Source organism: Phaseolus vulgaris, chromosome 2 (assembly GCF_000499845.2).
Source record: "Phaseolus vulgaris cultivar G19833 chromosome 2, P. vulgaris v2.0, whole genome shotgun sequence".
Classification (NCBI taxonomy): Eukaryota; Viridiplantae; Streptophyta; class Magnoliopsida; order Fabales; family Fabaceae; genus Phaseolus; species Phaseolus vulgaris.
In genome coordinates this window covers 4,889,228-4,914,344 of record NC_023758.2, presented here as the reverse complement: position 1 = coordinate 4,914,344, position 25,117 = coordinate 4,889,228, and the positions used below count along the sequence as shown (strand labels likewise).

General features: G+C 43.1%; 4 protein-coding genes across 7 annotated transcripts; 1 reads left to right on the top strand and 3 right to left on the bottom strand.

Moving 5' to 3' along the window:
• Window positions 1-7,297: 7,297 nt before the first annotated feature.
• LOC137810457 (uncharacterized protein At4g06744-like) lies at window positions 7,298-9,034 on the bottom strand. Its single transcript, XM_068611718.1, has 2 exons — window positions 8,272-9,034; window positions 7,298-8,140 (listed from the first exon to the last, which is right to left on the bottom strand). The coding sequence occupies exons 1-2, from the start codon at window positions 8,961-8,963 to the stop codon at window positions 7,426-7,428; spliced, it is 1,407 nt and encodes a 468-aa protein (XP_068467819.1). The 5' UTR covers window positions 8,964-9,034; the 3' UTR covers window positions 7,298-7,425.
• A 9,046-nt stretch (window positions 9,035-18,080) lies between these two features.
• LOC137809881 (uncharacterized) lies at window positions 18,081-18,653 on the bottom strand. Its single transcript, XM_068610942.1, has one exon. The coding sequence runs from the start codon at window positions 18,651-18,653 to the stop codon at window positions 18,081-18,083; it is 573 nt and encodes a 190-aa protein (XP_068467043.1).
• A 682-nt stretch (window positions 18,654-19,335) lies between these two features.
• LOC137809880 (uncharacterized) lies at window positions 19,336-19,767 on the bottom strand. The gene has a single exon (XM_068610941.1). It carries the CDS (start codon window positions 19,765-19,767, stop codon window positions 19,336-19,338), a length of 432 nt encoding a protein of 143 aa, XP_068467042.1.
• A 1,660-nt stretch (window positions 19,768-21,427) lies between these two features.
• LOC137810456 (extensin) lies at window positions 21,428-23,285 on the top strand. 4 transcript variants are annotated; one of them, XM_068611716.1, is made up of 6 exons: window positions 21,428-21,658; window positions 21,749-21,980; window positions 22,054-22,125; window positions 22,192-22,243; window positions 22,338-22,692; window positions 22,835-23,285. In XM_068611716.1, the coding sequence occupies exons 1-6, from the start codon at window positions 21,616-21,618 to the stop codon at window positions 22,858-22,860; spliced, it is 780 nt and encodes a 259-aa protein (XP_068467817.1). In that variant the 5' UTR covers window positions 21,428-21,615; the 3' UTR covers window positions 22,861-23,285. The 4 variants fall into 4 exon arrangements, with proteins under 4 accessions (XP_068467817.1, XP_068467815.1, XP_068467816.1 ...); XM_068611714.1 differs by having other exon boundaries at window positions 22,338-22,704; XM_068611715.1 differs by having other exon boundaries at window positions 22,335-22,692.
• The last annotated feature ends 1,832 nt before the right edge of the window (window positions 23,286-25,117 follow it).

The following is a 25,117-nucleotide window of genomic DNA, read 5'->3' as shown; positions in this document are numbered from 1 at the left end:
CAATGACGAATGTATGGTAAAACTTTCAGACTAAATCACCCAAGGAATAGGGCGTAGTAAGACCCAGACCGAGAGTTAACAAAACTGGTTTTCCGAAAACAAAATGTCTTGGTTTTTCTTCCCTATATCTCCTTTTTGTGATTTGTTCATGGACGTCAAATAGCACATGAAAGTACTTGTGTGAATTTTTAAACGCAATTTTTCGACACAGAATAAAATTGCAGAAAGTATTGCGAAATTTCACAAATTTTTCTAGAGTTTAAATTTCACAAATCAGCCTTGGTTTTTCACAAAATTTCAGAAAAATTGTCCCGGAATAATTTTTTCTGAAATTCCACATAAGAATCTGGACTGAATTTGGGACAAAATGCGACAAATTTCACGTCAAACGGATGAGTATTTACCTAGGAAACAAATCAAACAGTTTCAAACACAACAGACCTTCCTTTCAACCCTGGCAGTGATGAATAAAAAATTTATTGAAAATCTTGTGGGACGAATCTGGGGTTCAAATCTTAGCCAAAACTCAATACACACAATGACAAATGTCTGGTAAAATTTTCAGACCAAAAGACCGAAGGAATAGGGTGTAGTAAGACCCACACCGAGAGTGAACAAAACCGGTTTTCCGAAAACAAAATCTCCTGGCTTTTCTTCCCTATATCTCCTTTTTGTGATTTGTTTATGGACGTGCCTCCTTCGCAGGGGGCAAACAGCACATAGAAGTACTTGTGTGAATTTTCCAACGCAATTTTTCAACACAGAATAAAATTGCAGAAAGTAGGGCGAAATTTCAAAAGTTTTGCTTGAGGATAGCCATTGTTTTTCATAAATTTTCAGAAAAATTGTCCGGGAATAATTTTTTCCTCAAATTCCACGTAAGAATCTGGACTGAATTTGGGACAAAACGCGACACATTTCACTTCAAACGGATGAGAATTCACCTAGGAAAAAGATCAAACAGTTTCACACACAAACGAACCTTCCATTCAAACCTGGCAGTGATGAATAAAAAATTTATTGAAAATCTTGTGAGACGAATCTGGTGCTCAAATCTCAGTCAAAACTCAATACACACAATGACAAATGTCTGGTGAAATTTTCAGAACAAAAGACCCAAGGGAAAGGGTGTAGTAAGATCCAGGCCAAGAGTGAACAAAACCGGTTTCCTGAAAACTAAATGTCCTGGCTTTTCTTCCCTATATCTACCTTTTGTGATTTGTTTAGGGACGTGCGTCCTTCGCAGGGTGCAAACAGCACATCAAAGTACTTGTGTGAATTTTTAAACACATTTTTTCAACACAGAATAAAATTGCAGAAAGTAGGGCGAAATTTCACAAATTTTGCTAGAGGATAGCCTTGGTTTTTCACAAAATTTCAGAAAAATTGTCCCAGAATAATTTTTTCCTGAAATTCCACGTAAGAATCTGGACTGAATTTGGGATAAAACGCAACAAATTTCACGTCAAACGGATAAGTATTCACCTAGGAAAAAGATCATACAATCTCACACACAAACGAACCTTCCTTTCAACCCTGGCAGTGATGAATAAAAAATTTATTGAAAATCTTGTGGGAAGAATCTGGGCTCAAATCTCGGCCAAAACTCAATACACACAATGACTAATGAATGGTAAAATTTTTAGACCAAAATACCCAAGGAATAATGCGTAGTAAGACCCAGACCGAGAGTGAACAAAACCGGTTTTCCGAAAACAAAATGTCTTGGCTTTTCTTCCCTATATCTCCTTTTTGTGATTTGTTTATGGACGTGCCTCCTTCGCAGGGTGCAAACAACACATGAAAGTACTTGTGTGAATTTTTCAACGCAATTTTTCTAGACAAAATGAAATTGCAGAAAATAGGGCGAAATTTCACAAATTTTGTTGGAGGATAGCCTTGGTTTTACACAAAATTTCTGAAAAATTGTGCCGGAATAATTTTTTCCTGAAATTCCACGTAACAATCTGGATTGAATTTGAGACAAAACGCGAAAAATTTCACGTCAAATGGATGAGTATTCACCTAGAAAAAAAATCAAACAGTTTCACACACAAACGAACCTTCCTTTCAACTCTGGCAGTGATGGATAAAAAATTTATTGAAAATCTTGTGGGACGAATCGGGCGCTCAAATCTCAGCCAAAACTCAATACACACAATGACGAATGTCTGGTAAAATTTTCAGACCAAAAGACCCAAGGAATACGACGTAGTAAGACCCAGACAGAGAGTGGAAAAAACCTGTTTTCCGTAAACAAAATGTCATGGCTTTTCTTCCCTATATCTCCTTTTTGTGATTTGTTTATTGTCGTGCGTCCTTCGCAGGGTGCAAACAGCACATGAAAGTACTTGTCTGAATTTTTCGACGCACTTTTTCAACACAGAATAAAATTGCAGAAAGTATGGCGAAATTTCACAAATTTTGCTAGAGGATAGCCTTGGTTTTTAAAAAAAATTCAGAAAAATTGTCCCGGAATAAATTTTTCCTGAAATTCCACATAAGAATCTGGACTAAATTTGGGAAAAAACGCGACAAATTTCACGTCAAACGGATGAGTATTCACCTAGGAAAAAGATCAAACAGTTTCACACACAAACGAACCTTGCTTTCAACCCTGGCCCTGATGAATAAAAAATTTATTGAAAATCTTGTGGGACGAATCTGGGGCTCAAATCTCAGCAAAAACTCAATACACACAATGACGAATGTCTGGTAAAATTTTAAGACCAAAAGACCCTAGGAATACGGCGTACTAAGACCCAGACCGAGAGTGAACAAAATCGGTTTTCCGAAAACTAAATGTCCTAGCTTTTCTTCCATATATCTCGTTTTTTGTGATTTGTTTATGGACGTGCCTCCTTCGCAGGGTGCAAACAGCACATAGAAGTACTTGTGTGAATTTTCCAACGCAATTTTTCAACCCAGAATAAAATTGCAGAAAGTAGGGCGAAATTTCACAAATTATGCTAGAGGATAGCCTTGGTTTTCCAAAAAATTTCTGAAAAATTGTCCCGGAATAATTTTTTCCTGAACTTCCACGTAAGAATCTGGACAGAATTTGGGACAAAACGCGACAAATTTCACGTCAAACGGATGAGTACTCACTTAGGAAAAAAATCAAACAGTTTAACACACAAACAAACCTTTCCTTCAACCCTGACAGTGATGAATAAAAAATTTATTGAAAATCTTGTGGGAGAAATCTGGGGCGCAAATCTCAACCAAAACTCAATACAGACAATGACGAAAGTTTGGTAAAACTTTCAGACTAAAAGACCCAAGGAATAGGGCTTAGTAAGACCCAGACCGAGTGTGAACAAAACCGGTTTTCCGAAAACAAAATGTCATGGCTTTTCTTCCCTAATCTCCTTTTTCTGATTTGTTTATGGACGCACCTTCTTCGCAGGGTGCAAACAGCACATGAAAGTACTTGTGTGAATTTTTCAACACAGAATAAAATAGGAGAAAGTAGGGCGAAATTTCACAAATTATGCTAGAGGATAGCCTTGGTTTTCCAAAAAATTTTTGAAAAATTGTCCCGGAATAATTTTTTCCTGAACTTCCACGTAAGAATCTGGACAGAATTTGGGACAAAACGCGACAAATTTCACGTCAAACGGATGAGTACTCACCTAGGAAAAAAATCAAACAGTTTAACACACAAACGAACCTTCCCTTCAACCCTGACAGTGATGAATAAAAAATTTCTTGAAAATCTTGTGGGCGAAATCTGGGGCTCAAATCTCAGCCAAAACTCAATACACACAATGACGAATGTTTGGTAAAACTTTCGGACCAAAAGACACAAGGAATAGGGCGTAGTAAGACCCAGACCGAGAGTGAACACAATTAGTTTTCCGAAAACAAAATGTTCTGGTTTTCTTCCCTATATCTCCTTTTTGTGATTTGTTTATGGGCGTGCCTCCTTCGCAGGGTGCAAACAACACATGAAAGTACTTGTGTGAATTTTTCAACGCAATTTTTCAACACAAAATAAAATTGCAGAAAGTAGGGCGAAATTTCACAAATTTTGATAGAGGATAAACCTTGGTTTTTCACAAAATTTCAGAAAAATTGTCCCGGAATAATTTTTTCCTGAAATTCCACGTAAGAATATGGAATGAATTTGGGAAAAAACGTGACAAATTTCACGTCAAACGGATGAGTATTCATGGTGGAAAAAAAATCAAACAGTCTCACACACAAACAAACCTTGCTTTCAACCCTGGCCCTGATGAATAAAGAATTTATTGAAAATCTTGTGGGAGAAATCTGGGGCGCAAATCTCAACCAAAACTCAATACAGACAATGACGAATGTTTGGTAAAACTTTTAGACTAAAAGACCCAAGGAATAGGGCGTAGTAAGACCCAAACCGAGTGTGAACAAAACCGGTTTTCCGAAAACAAAATGTCATGGCTTTTCTTCCCTAATCTCCTTTTTCTGATTTGTTCATGGACGCGCCTTCTTCGCAGGGTGCAAACAACACATGAAAGTACTTGTGTGAATTTTTCAACACAGAATAAAATAGGAGAAAGTAGGGCGAAATTTCACAAATTATGCTAGAGGATAGCCTTGGTTTTCCAAAAAATTTCTGAAAAATTGTCCCGGAATAATTTTTTCCTGAACTTCCACGTAAGAATCTGGACAGAATTTGGGACAAAACGCGACAAATTTCACGTCAAACGGATGAGTACTCACCTAGGAAAAAAATCAAACAATTTAACACACAAACGAACCTTCCCTTCAACCCTGACAGTGATGAATAAAAAATTTCTTGAAAATCTTGTGGGCGAAATCTGGGGCTCAAATCTCAGCAAAACTCAATACACACAATGACGAATGTTTGGTAAAAATTTTAGACCAAAAGACACAAGGAATAGGGCGTAGTAAGACCCAGACCGAGAGTGAACAAAACAGGTTTTCTGAAAATTAAATGTTTTGACTTTTCTTCCCTATATCTCCTTTTTGTGATTTGTTTATGGACGTGCCTCCTTCACAGGGTGCAAACAGCACATGAAAGTACTTGTGTGAATTTTTCAAAGCAATTTTTCAACACAGAATAAAATTGTAAAACGTAGGACGAAATTTCACAAATTTTGCTAGAGGATAGCCTTGGTTTTTCACAAAATTTCAGAAAAATTCTCTCGGAATAATTTTTTCCTGAAATTCCACTTAAGTATCTGGATTGAATTTGGGACAAAAATGCACAAATTTCACGTCAAACGGATGAGAATTCACCTAGGAAAAAAATCAAACAGTTTCACACACAAACGAACCTTCCTTTCAACTCTGGCAGTGATGAATAAAAAATTTATTGAAAATCTTGTGGGACAAATCTGGGCTCAAATCCTAGCCACGGAGGCATGTCCAGAAACAAATCACAAAAAACGAGATATAGGGAAGAAAAGACAGAACATTTTGTTTTTAGAAAACCAATTTCGTCATTGTGTTTGTTGAATTTTGGATGAGATTTGAACCCTATATTAGTCCCACAAGATTTTCAATAAATTTTTTATCCATCAGGGTCAAGGTTGAAAGGAATGTTCGTTTGTGTTTGAAACTGTTTAAATTTTTTCCTAGGTGAATACTTATTCGTTTGACGTGAAATTTTTCGCGTTTTGTCCAAAATTCAATTCAGATTCTTACGTGGAATTTCTAAAAAAATTATTTAGGTACAATTTTTGTGAAATTTTTGAAAAACCAAGGCATATTTTAAAAAAATTTGAAACTTCGCCCTACTTTCTACAATTTTATTCTAGGTCCATATTGCGTGTAGAAATTCTGAAAAAAAATCACACAAGTACTTTCATATGTTGTTTGCATCCTGCTGAGGAGGCACGTCCAGAAACAAATCACAAAAAGGGAGATATAAGGAAGAAAAGCCAAGACTTTTTTTCGAAAAACCGGTTTTGTTCACTCTCGTTCTGGGTCTTACTACGCCCTATTCCTTGGGTCTTTTGGTTTGAAAAATTTACCAGACATTCATCATTGTGTGTATTGAGTTTTGACTAAGATTTGAGCCCCAGATTCGTTCCACAAGATTTTGAATAAATTTTATATTCGTCACTACCAGGGTTGAGAGGAAGGTTCGTTTGTGTGTGAAACTGTTTGATTTTTTTCCTAGGTGAATACTCATCCGTTTGACGTTAAATTTGTCACGTTTTGTCCCAAATTCAGACCAGATTCCTATGTGAAATTTTAGGAAAAAATTATTTCGAGACAATTTTTCTGAAACTTTGTGAAAAACCAAGGTTATTATTCTCTAGCAAAATTTGTGAAAATGCGCCCTACTTTCTGCAATTTTATTCTAGGTCCATGTTGCTTTGAAAAATTTCGAAAAAATTCACACAAGTACTTTCATATAATGTTTGTACCCTGCTGAGGAGGCATGTCCACAAACAAATCACAAAAAGAAGATATAGGGAAGTGAAACCAGAACATTTTGTTTTCGAAAAATCGATTTTGTTCACTCTCGATCTGGGTCTTACTACGCCTTATTCCTCAGGTCTTTTGGTCTGAAACCTTGGCCACAGTAGATACAATAAGGAATGTCTAGTAAAAGTTTCAGATCAAAACATTCAAGGAATAAGACGTGATAAGTGTTCGATCAAGAGGAAACAAAATTTAAAAACTTGTTTTAATGGGGCATACTTGCTTTTTCCATTATATCTCTTTTTGTGTTTTGTTTTTTGGCGTGTCTCTTAAATGGATTCAAACAATGTATAAAAGTATTTGTGTGAATTTTTCAACCTAATATAGGTTTTGGAAAAATTACAAAAATTATGATCGAATTTCAAGAATTGGAATAGGTTGTGAAAGTATCGTTACTTAATTTTAAAAGTAATGAAAGGTACGGGGATAGAATGAAATTTAAGTATACTGAGCGGCATAATTAGAGGCCCACGTGGGATCTCAAAAATTAAATAACCCGTGAAGTAGATTGCAATTTGTTAGGAAAAAATTTCCAACGCTACTTTTCATTTAACAACTCATTATAATAATGTAATAATATTTTAAATTAAAAATTAAAATAAATATAATTAAAATATTAATTTAATGAATTACGAAATATGAGTATTTTTTAATATATGGTGTGAAGTGTCAAGCTATCATGGCTCTTAATTAAAGTAACAGAAAGAGCAGGTGTCATTATATATAATAATAAAGTTTTGTATACACAGTAAAAAAATATCCACTTAACAACCCTTATAATAATATTTTAAATTAAAAAAGAAAGTAAATATAATTAAATGGATGTTTTGACTATAATTAAGAGGGTAAAGGATGGCAGTAGAAACAAAGAAACTGCTTATTATTGGTTAATGAAGAGAGACGTAGGTAATAACAATAACAATAACAATAATTAAAGCATGCAGTTGCAGTAGGTGCGTGCGATGGGACGGAGAGGTTAAGGATAAGCTAGCGATGAAGAGTGGGGTCCAGAGAGTTGTAAGACACCGGACGAGGAGGAGGAGTGGCGGCGCTGTGGATGTGCCCGCTCGGATCATACTTTTTGCATGGCACGTAATTCAGAGACTTGGGATTCGGGCATGGCTTGAGGTTGGAGAAGAACTGGGAGCATTGCTCATGGGTCCTTTGATTGGGAAGACCAAGGATGCAATTGTTCCTCACGTCCAGCACATTTGCTTCGATCAGCCTCCTGCATGCAGGGCCAACCTGTGTGAAGTAGTTGTCCGATAGGGACAAGTTGCCTCTGTTGCGGAGCCCCGGGAGCTCACACACCGTCTCCGGAACTTCACCGTACATCTGGTTCTGCTCCAGGTTCAGGTACCGGATGCTCTCCAGGCACCCGAAGGACCGGGGGATGGGACCCGTCAACCAGTTTTTGCTGACGTCAAAGACGGTGGCCTTGTTCAGGAGGCCAATCTGGTAGGGCAAGCAGCCCTGGAAGTGGTTGCCCAAGAAGAGGACTTCGACCAGGTTTTTGGCAGCTCCGACGGAGGCGGGGATTGGACCGGTGAGTTGGTTGTTGGCAAACGTGAGGTACCTCGCCGGAGTGGAGCCAAAGTCATCGGGGAGATTGCCGGTGAATTGATTGTTGTTGATGAAAATGACGTCGAGATATTTGAGGTGAAATAGCTGGGAAGGAATGGAACCGTAGAGAGAGTTGAACCTGTTGGTGTAGAGGTAGTAAGCAAAACGAAAAAGAAATAAAATACTAAAATAGAAAGATATTTATTATGTTGTTAACGATTACATTTATAATAATTAGTGTAACTAAAGAAGAGTTACAGATTACAGAACCTGAGGTCAAGGAAAACGAGCTGCGAGGACTGGAGAACTTCCTTGGGAAACTCGCCCTTGAGCCTGTTGTTACTGAGGTCCAACTCGAAGAAGTATTCGTACTGTGTTATCTGAGGTGGGATGGCACCGGTGAAGTTGTTGGAGTTCACGTGGAAGAAGGTCAGCTCCGGTATCCTGTCCAAGATGCCGGAGAGGAGCAGAGGGGCGCGGTTTTTCCCCGACAACCCAGCTCCGTTCAAGTCTATTCCCGCTATTGCTAACTGCTTTTCTGAGTCTGGATATTTTGCACATCGTATCCCCTTGAATTTGCAAGGGTTGCTACCCCTCCAGTCACCGATGTATTTGTTTTTGTCCACAGCACCGGTGAAGCCCACCAGAGTTTTGCGACCTCTCTCCAAGCGTGGCTCACACATCGGAGGAGGAGGTGGAGGTGGCGGAGGCGGGTGGCAAGCCGGTGGAGGGGGAGAGGCATAGGGATAACCTCCGCCGTTATTGGCTATGATTATATCCACTGCTTCTCTTGCCGAGGCAGTAAGCATGAACGAATGAAGCAACAAAGCAGATAGTAGCAAGTGCATGGTGGCCATCTTTAAGTCCTGTAGTGTGTATATGTATCTATGTATATATATATATATATATATATATATATATATATATATATATATATATGATGAAGGAAAAAGGTTTAGCATGGAGGAGAAAAGAAAAAGCGAAGGGTCACAAGCGGAGCATTTTCCTTTTGGTGTGTGAAGTATGCAATGCATTGAGAACCATAGAGAAGTGTAGATATTAATTTGGAATACCCGTGAATTAAATAAGGGGTTTCTTATGACATTTCCGATCTCCAACGTCGGCAACTGTATGTCTCTACGTGCAAATTAAAGATGGGCGCCACCTACATGTGCGCATTATTTATTGTTCTCACTCTCTGTTTTTCAAACCATTTCCTTCTTAAGTTCTGTTATGCTATTTCAGTAGGTCCATTTGATTCCTAAGTTCATGTGGTACATGTTTCTTCTTATTTATATCACTTGTGGACACTCAAACCATGCTACATTCTCAACAACATAATTAATTCTCAATTCACACTCATAAAACGATACTCTAATACAACAAAACTAACGATTAATACAAACATTCAAAGCGAATACTCTTTTGCGCAAACTATGGAGCAATGGGATCAATATCAACAATAATGTTAATTCAGAACAATATCAGACAATTTGTTAAATACAATATTGTTTTGGTTAAAACTTGTGAATTTAAGCAACTCAATAAGTGTTTTTTTTTGTCATAGTTGGGTTATATTGGAAATGATGTTTTAACCATTCTGGGAGTTATATATGTGATGGGTTTAAAATCTTTCTGGGGGATTTTCTTTTACATCCAAAATAAATTTTGGATAATAGAAACAAACTCTGAAATTAAAGATTTGGAGTATGAGAATACAAATTTTGACTCTATTAAACCCTTAGTTGTTGTTTAACCTCACAACTCTGATAACATAATTGTTAATGACCCTATAAGTTTGATAGGGATTCACACACAATGATTGTCATAAAAGCGTTCTTTAACAAAAGATCCAACACTTAAAAGAACATCCATTGGTTGTAAAACGAGTCGAGCAGAGGACAACGTAACTTTACCCGACACTTCAACTTTTAAAAAATCTCACAAATCCAGAATAATACAATTATGTCTGACAATTATTTAGTACAATTAAGTCTGACAACTATTTAGTACAATTTTTCTGACAGTTATTTAAGGACTCAAAACAAAAAATGGAACAAGTAATGCATCGTTGACCATATACTAATATTATTGACCAAGTTATTACAAATATTATTCGTCTTCCTACAAATGCCCTTAAAATGACAATTTCTGCAAAGTGATGCATATCCGAAGCGGAAAAAGATAAGGAAATAAAACCTTGGGTTTCTAATAGAAAGACTTCAAGATACTATATTGACGTCAAAAATAGATTCAGAAAGTGGGTCCAAATTCGTCATCAAATATCCCATTTCTCGGGTTTACCATAAGTTAAGAATGGGGTTTAGTAAATTCTCTAAAAGTTTATTTCAACACTTATTAATCATTAATAAATATATTCAATCAAATTATTTAAAATCTTAATTAAAATTAGAAAAAAATACATATTTACAATTAAAATCTTAACTAATTGAAAATCTCTAGTCGATGTAGAATTTCCAACACATCCTCACGTCGGGAGTGATAACTTGTAGGATCGAAATGACTTTGATACCATATTACTAAGTATACTTTAAGCTTAAGTCTACCCATAAAACTGATTGAGGTTTGCACCCACTTATATACAATGAAATGTCATCATCTCTAGTCAATGTGATCTCCAACATTACAAACTTTAAATATTAAATAATATTAATTATTATTTTAAAAATTATAAAATACATTTCTTACATTTAGTTTGAATGTTCTGATTTGATGTTATTTAAATTTTTATCTAAAACAATGATACTCATTGTGGGAATAGATAAATGAAAATATATACTTTAATAATTAGTTAAGATTTAGAGATAGATAATTAACTAAAATTTATAAATTATTATGAGAATAAGATATGAAGAAGATACTCAACTTGAAAATTGTGATTCTGAGACCATCTTTAAGACCTGTTCCTGCTAGGGAGATGAGACCTAGAGAACTATTGAAGTCTTCTTCTCCTTCCTTCGGTCGGGTAGGTGATTGGATGATGAACTGTGATTCTTCTCGTCCCCTTCCTTATCCTTCGGTACTCGGCGCTCGGTCGTCGGGCGAATCACCGGATGGTGGGGGTACCTGCGAAGGCACTCCGACGCTCAAGTCAGTAAAGCGGGTGGTCAGCTCTCGGGTAGGTGAACAGTAATAAATGACATACCTTACTCCTTGGAATGCGTGCTATTTATATTATTCTAATGGGCCTACCTTGTTGGGCCCGTTTATCGAGGTGGATACCGCTTAGGGTTGCATTATCTAATTCTTGATGATGGATTAGCTTCACTGATCTCGGTTTGAGCGTTAATTGTAATGGGGTTCGGCCATCGGCCCAATTCTCATGGTGAGGGTCGGCCATCGGCCAAATACCTATGGTCTTCGGCTGTCTCAGTTAAGTCTTCTAAGGTCTTGGTCTCTCGGCCAAGTCTCCAAAGGTCTTGGCCTCTCGGTCTCTCGGCCAAGTTTCCAAAGGTCTCGACCTCTCGATCGCTCGGCCAAGTCTCCAAAGGTCTCGACCTCTCGGTCTGTCGGCCAAGTCTCCAAAGGTCTTGGCCTCTCGGTCTCTCGGTCAGGTTGACTAGGCATCGGGCAGCCAGGTGGGTCCCAGCCTCGCCTAGTACCGGTACACTTGCCCCCCAGGCTCAAGGGCAGATGCGTAAGTTATGTCCGATGAGTCTTTAATGATGGGAGTTGGTCGGCCTCCCTTGGACGTGCGGACGTTTCATTTCTCGAGGTATGACTTGACTAGGCGGCGTGACATGACCTCAAACGGCGCGACGTGACGTGCATTGATGAGGGGTTTTTTGGGCGGGGGAGTTTATGGACCGTTAGATCTACAAGATCCAACGGTTGAGATTGGTTTGATGTTTCGCATTCTGAGGCCCATGGGCCCTATATATAGGGGTCCACCAGTGTCACACTCTTGTATTTTCTATTGGAGTGAGCGAACTGGTAGCCGAGTGATCTCTCGCCCTCATCATGTCGAGCCGGTCTCGGCCTACATCCTCTTCTTCCGCCCATCCCATGTGTCTTATTGGTCATCCGATTTCCCCCTTCCGATTTCTTCTTCTTCTTCTTCTTCTTCTTCTTCTTCTTCTTCTTCTTCTTCTTCTTCTTCTTCTTCTTCTTCTTCTTCTTCTTCTTCTTCTGACGGTTGCGTCGACGTTGTGCCTTGTGGGCCAACCGAGAGAGTGTGCATAGGGCGACCGGGCGACGGTCCCCCTTTCTTCTAATATGTATACTTGTTTCTTTTCCGACCTCCACGTGTCCTTGCCCTTTGATACGTTCACGATGGGCGTCCTTCGGGCGCTCAACGTGGCGCCCACCCAGGTTCATCCGAACACCTGGGTGTCCCTTTAGGCCTTCCGCCTGTTGTGCGACGTAATGCGCCTTCACCCTTCTCCCTCTTGCTTTCTCTGTTATTATGCCTCTCACCCTGCTAAGAAGGCCTCGTGGCATTCGTTGGTTGGGCGGACGGGTAATGTGTTGTTCGGCCTCTTTGTCGGTTCATATAAGAGGTTTAAGGAGCGCTTTGTAAAAGTGATCATTCGGCCAGAGGCGACGACCATTTTTTTCGACAAGTCCGGTGGATCGAGGTTCCCTCTCTACTGGACTCGCAAGCCTTGCGGGTTCAAAGAATGGCCGAGGCCGACAGAGGGTGCCGATGAGCTGGAGATTCTCTCGCTCTTTGACGCCCTCCCGAGGAGGCTTCCATGTCGGACGCTGATCGGGGCTTACGCTAAGCCTGGGCATTGGGCGGCCGTTCGGGGTATGGGGTTTTTTTTTTTTATCGTGTTTAGTCGGTTGGTGGGTCGTCCGTCATTACTTTGTTTTTTAACTTGTGTTTTATTTTTTCTCGCAGAAACCATGGTGAACGAGCGTCCAAATGCCGTTAGTGTCCTCGACAAACATCGGCAAAAAGCGGCCGAGCGTAAGGGCCGTCACAGCTTGGAGGTGATGCCTCCGACCGACGATGTGGCGGCCAAGTCCAAAGATAGGGCCGGCCCTTCCCAAAAGTCCAAGAAACGGTCGAGGGAGGGTAGCAACATTGCTACGACCACCCGATCGCCCGGCTCGATGCCGACGCCTCCTCCTCCTCGTCGAGAAGTGGTCGAGGTGGTGTAGCCTTCACCCCGCTCCCGCTCGGGTTCTTCCGACGCCGTGGCGAGATCCACGCCCACTCCTTTCGATCTTATGGGGCGTGGCCATCAATTTACGCGAAGGGTGCGTGTGGCGCTTCCTGACGAGTCTCGGGAGACGCTTCGAGACGTCCCCCCCATGGACCTCCTGAGGAGCGGCCTCGAGCTCATGTGCCGCTCGGTTGTTCTCATGCAGCACGGTCTCCAGGGGCGAGACCGACATGAGGAGGTCGTGTCGCAGCTGGAGCATCAGCTCTTGGAGGCCACCCAGTCTTTGAAGCAATCTATGGCCGCCAATGCTGACCTCTCAGCCAAGATTGCTAAGGAAGCGGCCGAGCGGGAATTGGCGCAATCTGAGGTCGTTGAAGTGAAGCGCCAGCTGGAGGCTGAGCGGAGGAGGGCGGCCACTGAGATCGCCCAATTGAAAAAAGTGGCCGAGGAGAGGGGTGAGAAACTAGCCGCCTCGGTTGCTGAGATGACCGCCCTTCAAGCGGCTAAAGACAAGGTCGAGGCCGAGTTGGATGAGAATTATGAGGAGGCTGAGGAGCTGCTGAAGCAATGTTTTGAACGAGCCGTGCGTCAAGCGCATGTGCTATATGGCGGGCCGCCGGCCACTGGTGAGTTTGACCTTGACTGTGAGGTCTACCAAGGTCGATTAATGCCAAGTGCTGAAGTGGTCGCCTTAACTGCTCAGGAAACTGAATCGGTCGGGACCGAGAAGGGGGAGGCCGAGGTTCGGGGTAAGGAGGTCGAGGCTGAGGAGGGTGAGTGCGTTAACATCCAGGATTAGGTTCATCTTTGGCCGGGTTGTGGCCTTTTCCTTTTTTTTTAGCATCCTCCGAGGCCGGGGCGTGACCTTCTTATTCTGTGTTTTGATGTATCACCCGATGCTTCTTGTTTATCAATATATCGTCCAACTTTTCCTTTATCAATTTTGGCATGAAAATTGACAAGTTAACCAATCGGTCTCCCATTGACTCGGGCGGTCGGTCGTGACTGCGAATGTTTAAAATATGAGTTAGTAAGACATGGGCGATCGACCATTAATTGCGAGCGTTAAATTTGAGCAAGTAAAATATGGGCGATCGGCCATTAATTACGAATGTTAAATGCGAGCAAGTAAAATATGGGCGAACGACCATCAATTGCGAATGTTAAATTCGAGCAAGTAAAATATGGGCGATCGGCCATCAATTGCGAATGTTAAATTCGAGCAAGTAAAATATGGGTGATCGTCCATCAATTGCGAATGTTAAATTCGAGCAAGTAAAATATGGGTGATCGGCCATCAATTGCGAATGTTAATTTCGAGCAAGTAAAATATGGGCGATCGGCCATCAATTGCGAATGTTAAATTCGAGCAAGTAAAATATGGGCGATCCGCCATCAATTGCGAATGTTAAATTCGAGCAAGTAAAATATGGGCGATCCGCCATCAATTGCGAATGTTAAATTCGAGCAAGTAAAATATGGCGGTCGGCCAATACTTGCGATGTTGATCGAGCAAGTTTGGCGAGCGGGCGGCCAGCACTTGCGATGTTAATCGAGCAAGTGGGCGGTCGGCCAATACTTGCGATGTTGATCGAGCAAGTTTGACGAGCAGTCGGCCGACACTTGCGATGTTAATTGAGCAAGTGGGCAGTCGGTCGGCGCTTGTTCGGTGGAATATTTTCAACAGGTGGTGGCAAAATATTTCCAATATTTTGATAAGAACGCCTCGTTAAAACCTCCCTGGTTGGGTGAGGAAAGAGTGCACGATTTTATTAATTTTTAGCTGTAATAGAACTTGAGGTGCATGGCATTCCACGTCCTCGGTACAATTTTCCCTGAAAGCCATTCTAGATGATAAGCTCCTCCTTGTGCGACTTCCCGGACTCGGAACGGTCCCTCCCAGTTGGATGAGAACTTCCCTTCATTTTTTCTTGCGTCACTGCGCATTCTCCAGACAATATCGCACTTTCTGGAAACCTCTCGGTCGGACTTTGGTGTTGTACCGTCTGGTCGCCCGGGCTTTGCAGGCGGCCTCCCAAATCTTGCTTTTGTCATGGAGCTCACTTATCAGGTCGAGGTTGACCGCTAGACTTTCCTCGTTTAGGGTGAGATCGAACATTTGCCGTCGCATGGTAGGCTCGGCCACCTCAACTGGGATCATGGCCTCTGTCCCGTATGTCAGGCTATAGGGTGTCTCCTGCGTGGTAGTTTGGGGTGCACCTGTACTCCCAAAGTACCTCGATCAGTTCATCGGTCCATCGGCCCTTTGCTTTGCCCAACCGCTTTTTGAGCTCGTTGAGTATGACTTTGTTGGCGGCCTCGGCCTGTTCATTGATTTGCGGGTGTTCCACCGAGGCTGTGATGGACTTGATGCCCAGGTCGTCATAGAAGGACTGTAGGCCTCGGTCAATGAACTGTCAGCCATTATCAGTTATTATCGTGTGCGGGATGCCGAATCGGCAGACCATGCTCCTCCATACGAAGTTCTGCACATTCTTCGCCGAGATGGAGGCGAGGGGTTCGGCCTCGATCCATTTTGTGAAGTAGTCGACTCCCACCAGGAGGAACTTGGTTTGCCCTTTCCCTGGGGAGAACGGACCGATAATGTCCATCCCCCATATGGCAAACGGCCATGGGGAGATGATGTTGTGCAGTTCTTCCGCCCTGGTGTGGTGGAGGGGGCCGAACTCTTGGCACTTGGCGCATTTCTTTACGTACTCGGCACAGTCGCCCTGTATGGTCGGTCAGTAGTAGCCGGCCCTTAGAACCTTGGCGGCCATCGTCCTCGCCCTGGCGTGGTTTCCACAGACCCCCTCATGGATCTCGGCCAGAATGTATTCGGCCCGTGTGTTTGTGATGCATTTTAGCAGGGGGGTCGAGTACCCTCTCCAGTATAGATCTTCGTTGATCATGGTGTATCGGGCGCATTGTTGCTTCATCGCCTTTTCTTGGCCGGCCTTGAATGTGTCGTCCGTTAGGTACTGAATTACGGGTGTCATCCAGTTCTCGGCCTCGGCCTCTTCCTCTTCTATAGCCAGGCACTCGGCCTCGGCCTCCGTCACACTTGGGTGTCTCAGCCATATTTGTATGACTGACCTCTGATGGCTTTTCTTTTTTGTGACCGAGAGCTTGGACAGGATGTCGGCCCTTTTATTGTCCTCCCTCGGTATGTGTTGCAAGGGTGCTTTGCTGAAGCGGGCGATACTGTTTTTGGCCGCATGATAGTACCGCTGCAGCAAAGGCTCTTTAACCTCGAAATCTCCGTTGACTTGGCCAACCATCACCATGTCGTAGGCTAGGTTCAGCCTGGCCAGCAAGGCCTCGTACTCGGCCTGGTTGTTGGTCGCCCGGAATCCGAACTAGAGGACTTGTTCCAAAAAAAGGTCGCCCGGCCCCTCCAAGACGACTCCTGCTCCACAAGCTGTTTTGTTTGAGGAGCCGTCCACATAGAGCGTCCACCCGCCCGAGAGGGTGGGTAATGGTGTCAACTCGGCTGAGAAGTCGGCCAGGCACTGAAAGTTGGTGGCGCCCCTCGGTTCATAGCGTATGTCAAATTCGGAGAGTTCGACTGACCATCCTATCATCCTCCCTGCAAGGTCTGGCTTAGACAAAATTTTAAAAATAGGGTAGTCGGTTCTTACAGTTATGAAGTGATTTTGGAAGTAGGGGCGCATCCATCTTGCCGTGAGGACCAGTGCGAGAGCCACCTTCTCAATCATCTGGTATCGGGTCTCGGCCGAGTGGAGGGTTCGGCTGACGAAGTATACGGGTCGCTCCTCGCCCTCCGTTTCTTGTACCAGGGCAGCGCTGACTGCCTCTTCCGAGACTGCCAGGTACACTAGGATTGGGTGGTCAGGCCTCGGCTTCTGGATGAGGGCCGGGGATGTGAGGAACTCCTTGAATTGCTTGAAGATTTCCTCGCATTGGTCGTCCCATGCGAACTTTTTGCCCTTCCGGAGGAGCTGGACGATCGGCCTCGTCCTCTCGGCCAGGCAGGGGACGAACCGGGAGAGGGCGGTCAGCCGCCCTAGGAGCTGTTGTACCTCCTTTACGCTGTTCGGGCTTCTCATGTTGAGTATTGCTTGACACTTGTCGGGGTTGGCCTCTATCCCCCGGTGGGTGAGCATGAAGCCTAGGAACTTCCCTCCCTCGACCCCGAAGGTACATTTTTCGGGGTTGAGCTTCATGTTGACTCCCCTTAAGGCCTTGAAGACCTCATCCAGGTCTTTCAGGTGTTGATCGAATGAGTCGGACTTCACGATTATGTCGTCCACGTACACCTCTACCGCCCGACCGATGAGGTCTTTAAAGACTTTGTCCATGAGGCGTTGGTAGGTCGTCCCTACGTTCTTGAGACCGAACGGCATGACCTCGTAGTAGTAGTTGACATCGGCCGTCATGAAGGCCGTTTTCTGCTTGTCCCTCGGGTGCATGCTTATCTGGTTATAGCCGGAGTAAGCATCCAGGAAGCTCATAATTTTGTGGCCGGCCGCCCCCTCCACCAGTCTGTCAATGTTCGGGAGGGGGTAGGTGTCTTTTGGACATACGCTGTTGATGTTTCTGTAGTCAACGCACATCCTCCAATTACCGTTCGGCTTGGTGACCATGACGACGTTGGCCAGCCATGTCGTGTATCGGACCTCTCTTATGAATCCGGCCGACAGGAGCTTGCCGGCCTCCTCCTTCGCCGCGAGTCGCTTTTCGTTGCCCAAGTCCCTATTCTTTTGGGAGATCGGGCGGGCTTCCTTGAATATTGACAATCGATGGGTGATGACATCCGGGCTTACCCCCGGCATGTCGGTCGGCGTCCATGCGAACATGTCGACATTCTTTTTCAGCGCGGCGTGCATGATCTCGGCCTCGGCCGCTGCAAAGGCTGTTCCTACAACCGTGCTGTGTTCTTCGTCGAGGAGGGGGACTCTCTTTAGCTCTTCTCTTGCCTACAGTCTATCCTCGGTCGTCCGGGGATCGAGGTCCACCAACGCCACGGTTGGCCTGATCTCCCTCGGTCGGTGGTCTGTCCTTCCTGGGGGAGCGGTCTTTTCGGGAGGACTTCCTCACTGTGATGGGAGAGGCGTCGGCCCTTAAAGGTTCCACCCGAAGGCTCTCGGCGTAGCACTCTCGTGCTTCTTTTTGGTCTACATGGACCGTGAGAATGTCCCCTGTTCTTGAAGGGAACTTCATTGCGAGGTGAGGGGTTGATACTATGGCCATCAGCCGGTTGATGGATGGTCGGCCGAGGAGGATGTTGTAGGAGGTGTTGGCGTCAATGACCAGATATCGGATTTTGATGGTCCTGGTGTTCTTCCCCTCTCCGAAGGTGGTGTACAAATCGATATACCCCTTGGTACCCACCCTTTCGCCCGAGAATCCTACCACGTGGTCGTCGTATGACATCATCTCAGCCTCGGTCATCCTCATGGCCTTTAAAGTTTTCCAGTAAAGGATATCTACCGAACTTCCTTGGTCCACGAGGGTCTTCCGTATGGTGAATCGGTCTATGTCGACCGCTATCACCATCGGGTCGTCTTGCTGGCGGTAGTCTACGCCCTTGAAGTCCTCGTCCGTGAAGGTGATGGGTGGCATCCTCGGCCGGAATGCCACCGCGTTCACCTGATGTACCGCCCGGAGGTGTTTCTTCCGGGCGTTGTTTGTGCTTCCTTCCCCGGCGAAGCCGCCGACTATAGTGTTGATAACCTCTCGGTTACCCCTCCTATCGGCCTCCCTGGGGGGATCGTCTCTTCGAGGGGGGTCGGCCCTGACGGGTTGTCGGTCGCCTCTGTTATCTCGGTCATTTCGGCCGCGTTGAGGAGACCTCGTCCGCCTGGGTGGATCCGCCCGGCCGGGTGGGTCTCGGCCATTCCTGACGAAGCGACGGAGATGCCCAGCCTGGATAAGTTCCTCGATCTTATCCTTAAGGGCCTGACACTCGTCAGTTGAGTGTCCGGTGTTTTGGTGGTACCGACACTGCTTCCTCCGATCGGCATTATTTGGGCTGGCCACCTTCCTTGGGGGAGGGATTAATTCGACATTGAGGGCCTCGTCCTAAATCCTCCCCCTCTCGATCGTCAGGGGTGTGTATCTTGAGAACCGGATCGGTCGGTCTCGGTTGTCCCGGCGTCGGTCGTTCCTTTGACTCGGCCGCCCCTGGCGGTCCTTTTCTTCCTTGTTTTTCTCCCCACCGGCCTCGACACGGGCCTGGTTACGGAATTCTCGTAGCTCTTCCAGCTGCATGTATTTGGCAGCTCTCTTCCTCAGCTCGTCCAAGCTGTCGGCCGGCTGCATGCACAGGTTGTCGGCGAAGAAGGGCCGTCAGCATGTGGTGCATGGCAACGTCCGGGCTCAGATTCCGGATGCTCATTGCCACCTTGCTGAACCTATCCACGAAGGTTCTCAGTGACTCTCCTTTTTCCTGGCGGATGCCTACCAGGGCGATGAAGGTCAGGTGGTGTGGCCGGCTGGTCGCGAACTGAGTTTCAAACTTTGCGACGAGCGTGGCAAAGCTATCGATGGAGTTGGGTGAGAGCTTGGTGAACCAACTAAGGGCTGCACCCTTCAAGGATGTGGAGAACACTCGACACAAGACGGCATCGTCCGAGGTGTACAGACTCATATGGGTGGTGTAGGCGTCCATATGCTCGTCCGGGTCGGTCGACCCGTCGTATCAGTCTCGGTTGAAACCCTTCCACTTCTCAGGAAGTGGGACTTCGATGATGTTGTTTGTAAAGGGATGTCGGCGGTTCGGGTCGGCCGTCAGGGTCGTCCGGGTGGACCTGATTAGGCACGACTCGTCGCCCATCTCAGTCTCTCGGGGAGGGGGTCGGCCTCTCGTCGGGCGCCAATTGTTCCTGCTAGGGAGATGGGACCTAGAGAACTATTGAAGTCTTCTTCTCCTTCCTTCGGTCGGGTAGGTGACTGGATGATGAACTATGATTCTTCTCGTCCCCTTCCTTATCCTTCGGTACTCGGCGCTCGGTCGTCAGGCGAATCACCGGATGGTGGGGGTACCTGCGAAGGCACTCCGACGCTCAAGTCAGTAAAGCGGGTGGTCAGCTCTCAGGTAGGTGAACAGTAATAAATGACATACCTTACTCCTTGGAATGCGTGCTATTTATATTATTCTAATGGGCCTACCTTGTTGGGTCCGTTTATCGAGGTGGATACCGCTTAGGGTTGCATTACCTAATTCTTGATGATGGATTAGCTTCACTGATCTCGGTTTGAGCGTTAATTGTAATGGGGTTCGGCCATCGGCCCAATTCTCATGGTGAGGGTCGGCCATCGGCCAAATACCTGTGGTCTTCGGCTGTCTCAGTTAAGTCTTCTAAGGTCTTGGTCTCTCGGCCAAGTCTCCAAAGGTCTTGGCCTCTCGGTCTGTCGGCCAAGTTTCCAAAGGTCTCGACCTCTCGGTTGCTCAGTCAAGTCTCCAAAGGTCTCGACCTCTCGGTCTGTCGGCCAAATCTCCAAAGGTCTTGGCCTCTCGATCTCTCGGTCAGGTTGACTAGGCATCGGGCAGCCAGGTGGGTCCCAGCCTCGCCTAGTACCGGTACGAGACCATCTAAACTACGAGGAGAATTTGATATTTCGACAACTTTTTATAACCTACCATTTTTTATAGTACAACATTAATAAATAGAAAGTAACAAAACGGAAAAAATGTTCCTTTTTCTTTCCATTCTCTCCCTTCTTTTTTTTAAAAGTTAAACCTCAAAAGCTATGGCAACATTAATTGAAAAAGTTAGCCCAAAGTTCAAAAATTAAATAAAAGCTGAAAAAGTAGTTTAGGATTTATTTCAGGAACTTCTTTATAAGTTCTTATAACAACATATAAGAGTAATAAAAAAATTGAAATTATTAATTTTTTCATACATCAAAGGTAATTTGTACGAATTGTTTTGTTATTTTTCTGTTATTTTAGACTTATACTTAAATTAATTTTAATTTATAAAAAAATCAGTTTTTCTTCTTTAGAAAAGCTGAAGCTCTTTCAAATAATCGAAAGTTGGTAACGGAGATTGGTTAGATTAGCTATTAAATTAAAAATGTTTGATAAAATTATCTACTAAATAACAAACCGATATAAATAAAACAATGTTTTATATATGTATTTTGAAATATTTGTAATTTTAGTTTCCTTTTTTTAATTTTTATTGGCTTATCAATCGTTCTAATAGTTTTTTATTTTTAATTATTATATTTTTCATATTATTCGATGCATTCTACTGTTTATCTTAAATGATATTTTAAGTGGATATAGAAATTATTAAAATATAGCATAACAATTAAAAAATATTAAGAAAATAATGTTTTGAAATATTTAAGAGACTTGTCCTAACAAACGTGGAGAAGCCAAAGACGAAGACGAAGACTTTGTATGTGATGCTGTAACGAATAATCAATATGACAGTGGAAAGGGGTTTCTGAAGGAGGCGTTGAATTCAACGATTGTGTTTGGAATTGCAATTGCAACTTCATCTTCCTCATGTCGATTTCGGGCATCCAGGGGCAGCCTCTTGAGGTTACGGGTAAGCAAATCCCTTCCATCAAATCGATTCCGTTGAATTAATTTCGGTCTGCGAAGTGAAAAAAGTGTTTTTGAGAATTGAAAATGGCAGTTGTGTCGTGCTCCAAGCTGAAGGACACAGAATGGATTTCAAGGCAAGATCCCTACGTTTGTGTTGAGTATGGCAGCACCAAGTTCCGCACCAGAACCTGCACAGACGGCGGCAAAAACCCCGTCTTCCAGGAAAAGTTCGTCTTTCCCCTCATCGAAGGCCTTCGGGAGATCAACGTTGTTGTTTGGAACAGCAACACTCTCACCTTCGACGATTTCATCGGAAGCGGAAAGTCTGTAAATGCTCTCTCCCTTCCTCTTCTCTCTCCTCTCATTCCTCTCATTCCTCTTTTCTTCCTTCTTCAGGATTCAGCTCCACAAGGTTCTCTCTCAAGGCTTCGACGACTCTGCTTGGCCCCTTCAGACCAAATCTGGCAGGTAACACCACCAACACCCCATTCTGTACGTCTTCTTATTTTCCATTTTTCACATTTCCTTTTGCAGATATTCTGGTGAAGTGAAAGTCATACTGCATTACGTAATTGCGAATCAAAGGGTATGTATGTCACTGCGTTTTCATTGCTTTTCTAGAATTATTAGGTTATTGATGTGTGTAGACTAGAGTGATGAATATGGGATTATTGCAGCAGAAATCAGGGTCAAGCCATGCTCCTTCTGCACCTCCCTATGGGTCAACACCAACTCCTCCTTACCCTTCTTATTCTAATCCTTCTGCTACTTCCTACCCACCTCCTTCTACTTCCTCATATCCACCACATTCCTATCCAAATCCTTACCATACAAATGGATCATACCCACCGGTGGCATCCACAGCCTCATACCCACCACCTCCTGCACCTTACTCACCATATCCCTCACATTCATCTCCCTATCCACAGCCCTCATACCCTCCATCATCTACCTATCCACCCTCCACATATCCTCCTCCCTCCTCCTATCCGCCTGCTTCAGCTTATCCACCACCTTCGTATCCACCGCCTGCAGGTTATCCTCCTGGTAACTAACTATTTTTCTTCTCCTAATTCATGTCCACTGCTTAGTTACTGATGCTATGCTCTTTCTGCCACCATTTTTTCTTCTTGTCATGTTTTTCTCCCTCCTGACTGCAAACTGGATTTTTATTCAGGAATATACCCTCCACCGCCTTACTGACAGGGATCTTCTACCCTACATTCGCAACCAAGGAAGCAACATAACGTGGCTTGTATATCACTTTATAACCCTTTCCCAGCTTTACTTGTTCTCAGAAACCCTGTTTTTGTTTTGTTTCTTATATTTTTCTTTAAGTAGTTTTTATTCAATACGTTTATTTAGTCACGAGTTTATCATATCTATAATTCTAGCCAAGGTTTGTCATTTGTGATGCTCCATATCCAACGCTGTTGCATGTGAGTTTCTCTTCAATTGCTACCAATATAAGGGATCATGCCAAAAAGGGATCATAGACGGATTTGGGGAACAAAACTTTGATGCAACAGTACACCTAACAGAGTATTTGTTTTTCATTTACTTTACTGCTTATCCCTGTTCAATGCACTTTGAAATATTATGCCAAAAGGGGCGTCGAAGTTCTTTTCCATGCTTGTTCAATTCAAACAGCCTGTAAAGAGTCATTAGTGTACATTTTGTTTCTAGTAAAATAAGAAAAAATATTTTAAAGAAAAAACTTTAATTTCGTAGTTTTGAGTTAAGTTCGTTCGTTAGTGAATGATGTAATTGGTCACGTATTTGCTATTTTTAACTGTTGCCATGTGTGTTTACACAATTAAGGTTTATTTCATTTTATATCAGACAAGGGCTTATATAAAGTTATTCCGATGTTTTGGATAAAATCCAGGCTAACGAGATTAATTTCGCGCGTAAATTAGAGCTCGGAGTTGATGCAGTTCGACAGGCTCCTGTAGTGGGGAACTTGAATAGTCCCTATGCACAGGTCACTGCGTTTTATGGATATTGGTAGGGTTTTGTACTGTGATGGAGATTTTTGTTGGGTGGATGAGTATGATGTTATAGCAGGGTCGAACTGGAAGTCAAGGCCGCTGGTGAGGAGGAAGGCGAGAAGGGAGGATAATGATACTATGAGGAGGTTGGGGGATTTTGTGAAGAAGAGGGTGTATAGGAGTGTGGAGATGTAGAGGAAGAATAGGTTCATGTCGTATGAAGAGCCTGATTGGCCTGAGGTTGAGGGGAGGAGGAGGTGGTAGTGGAGGAGAAGAAGAATAATGATAAGGAGCTTCCACCATTTTTTCTTCTACCCATAATCATGAGAATTCTTCTGTTGTTTCCTCTTCTCTTTCACATGTCTTCAACACGCATATCTGTTTAAATTCACTGGGCACAACTTTCTAATAAGGCAACAACAAGTGCGGCTACAACTATTCAAATTCTTGGAAACCATGACTATACTCTTCTTGATATCATCAATCAAGAATATCTCGAGTATAAGCAAAGACCAACTCTCAGTTGCTTGGCTTTTTGCTTCTATGTTTCTATGGACTTGTTCATTCTCACTCAAATGGCTACCCTCTTCTTACCAAATCTTGAATAGATTGCATGATTTCATGTTTCTCAATAAAGAGCCAGTGTTTCTCAATCAAGAGCCAGAGCGAAGAAATTAAAGATTCAATTATGTACACCTAAAAAAGGATAGAAATGTTACAACTTATCTTATCTTCTAGATATCAAGAAGATTACCTATTACCACAAAATTAAGTTGAAGTCAGCTTGGATGGTTTTCTAAAAGTTTTGAACATGAAATGTGTTCTAAAAATATCCTTTTGGAACAAGTTTTTTTGCAACATGTTCTCTTTTCTTCTTCCTGTGAAATGTTCTCCCTCTCTTCTTCCAACAACAATAGTGGTGATGTGTAGTGAGGAAGGATACTTTAGTTTTTGTCTATTTGTAATAGAGGTGCAATTAATAATAATGGGAATGGAGGAAGCAAAAGCCATATTGTGATGAGTATGTGTGTTTTAATTACATGATGGCTAATGTAAGTTGGACTCTCCAGTTGAGATGGGGGGACAAGTTAATGTGTCTAACAATATACAACTCCTCTTTCTCGCGTATCATTATAAAGATATGGTAAATATTAAATCTTAAATATGTAGCATGTTTACAGAAAAAATATATATTATATGCCAATGGAAATATCAGTAATTATTTAGTGAATATTACAAATATTATTTTTATAAATTGTGAAATAATTATGTATAAATAAGAAATAAATGATGTGTCAGTTGTCCTACTACAGTTCATAGGTGATTGGATCTGCTTTACAAATCAAGTCTTCCAATATTCGAGCGCAAAAATGCGTTCCTAAAATAATTAAATTTAAAGTTGATTATACATTTCGATTTGGATTCGTTTGCTGGTTTAAAATCGAATTAATTTTAAAGTTCACTAAATT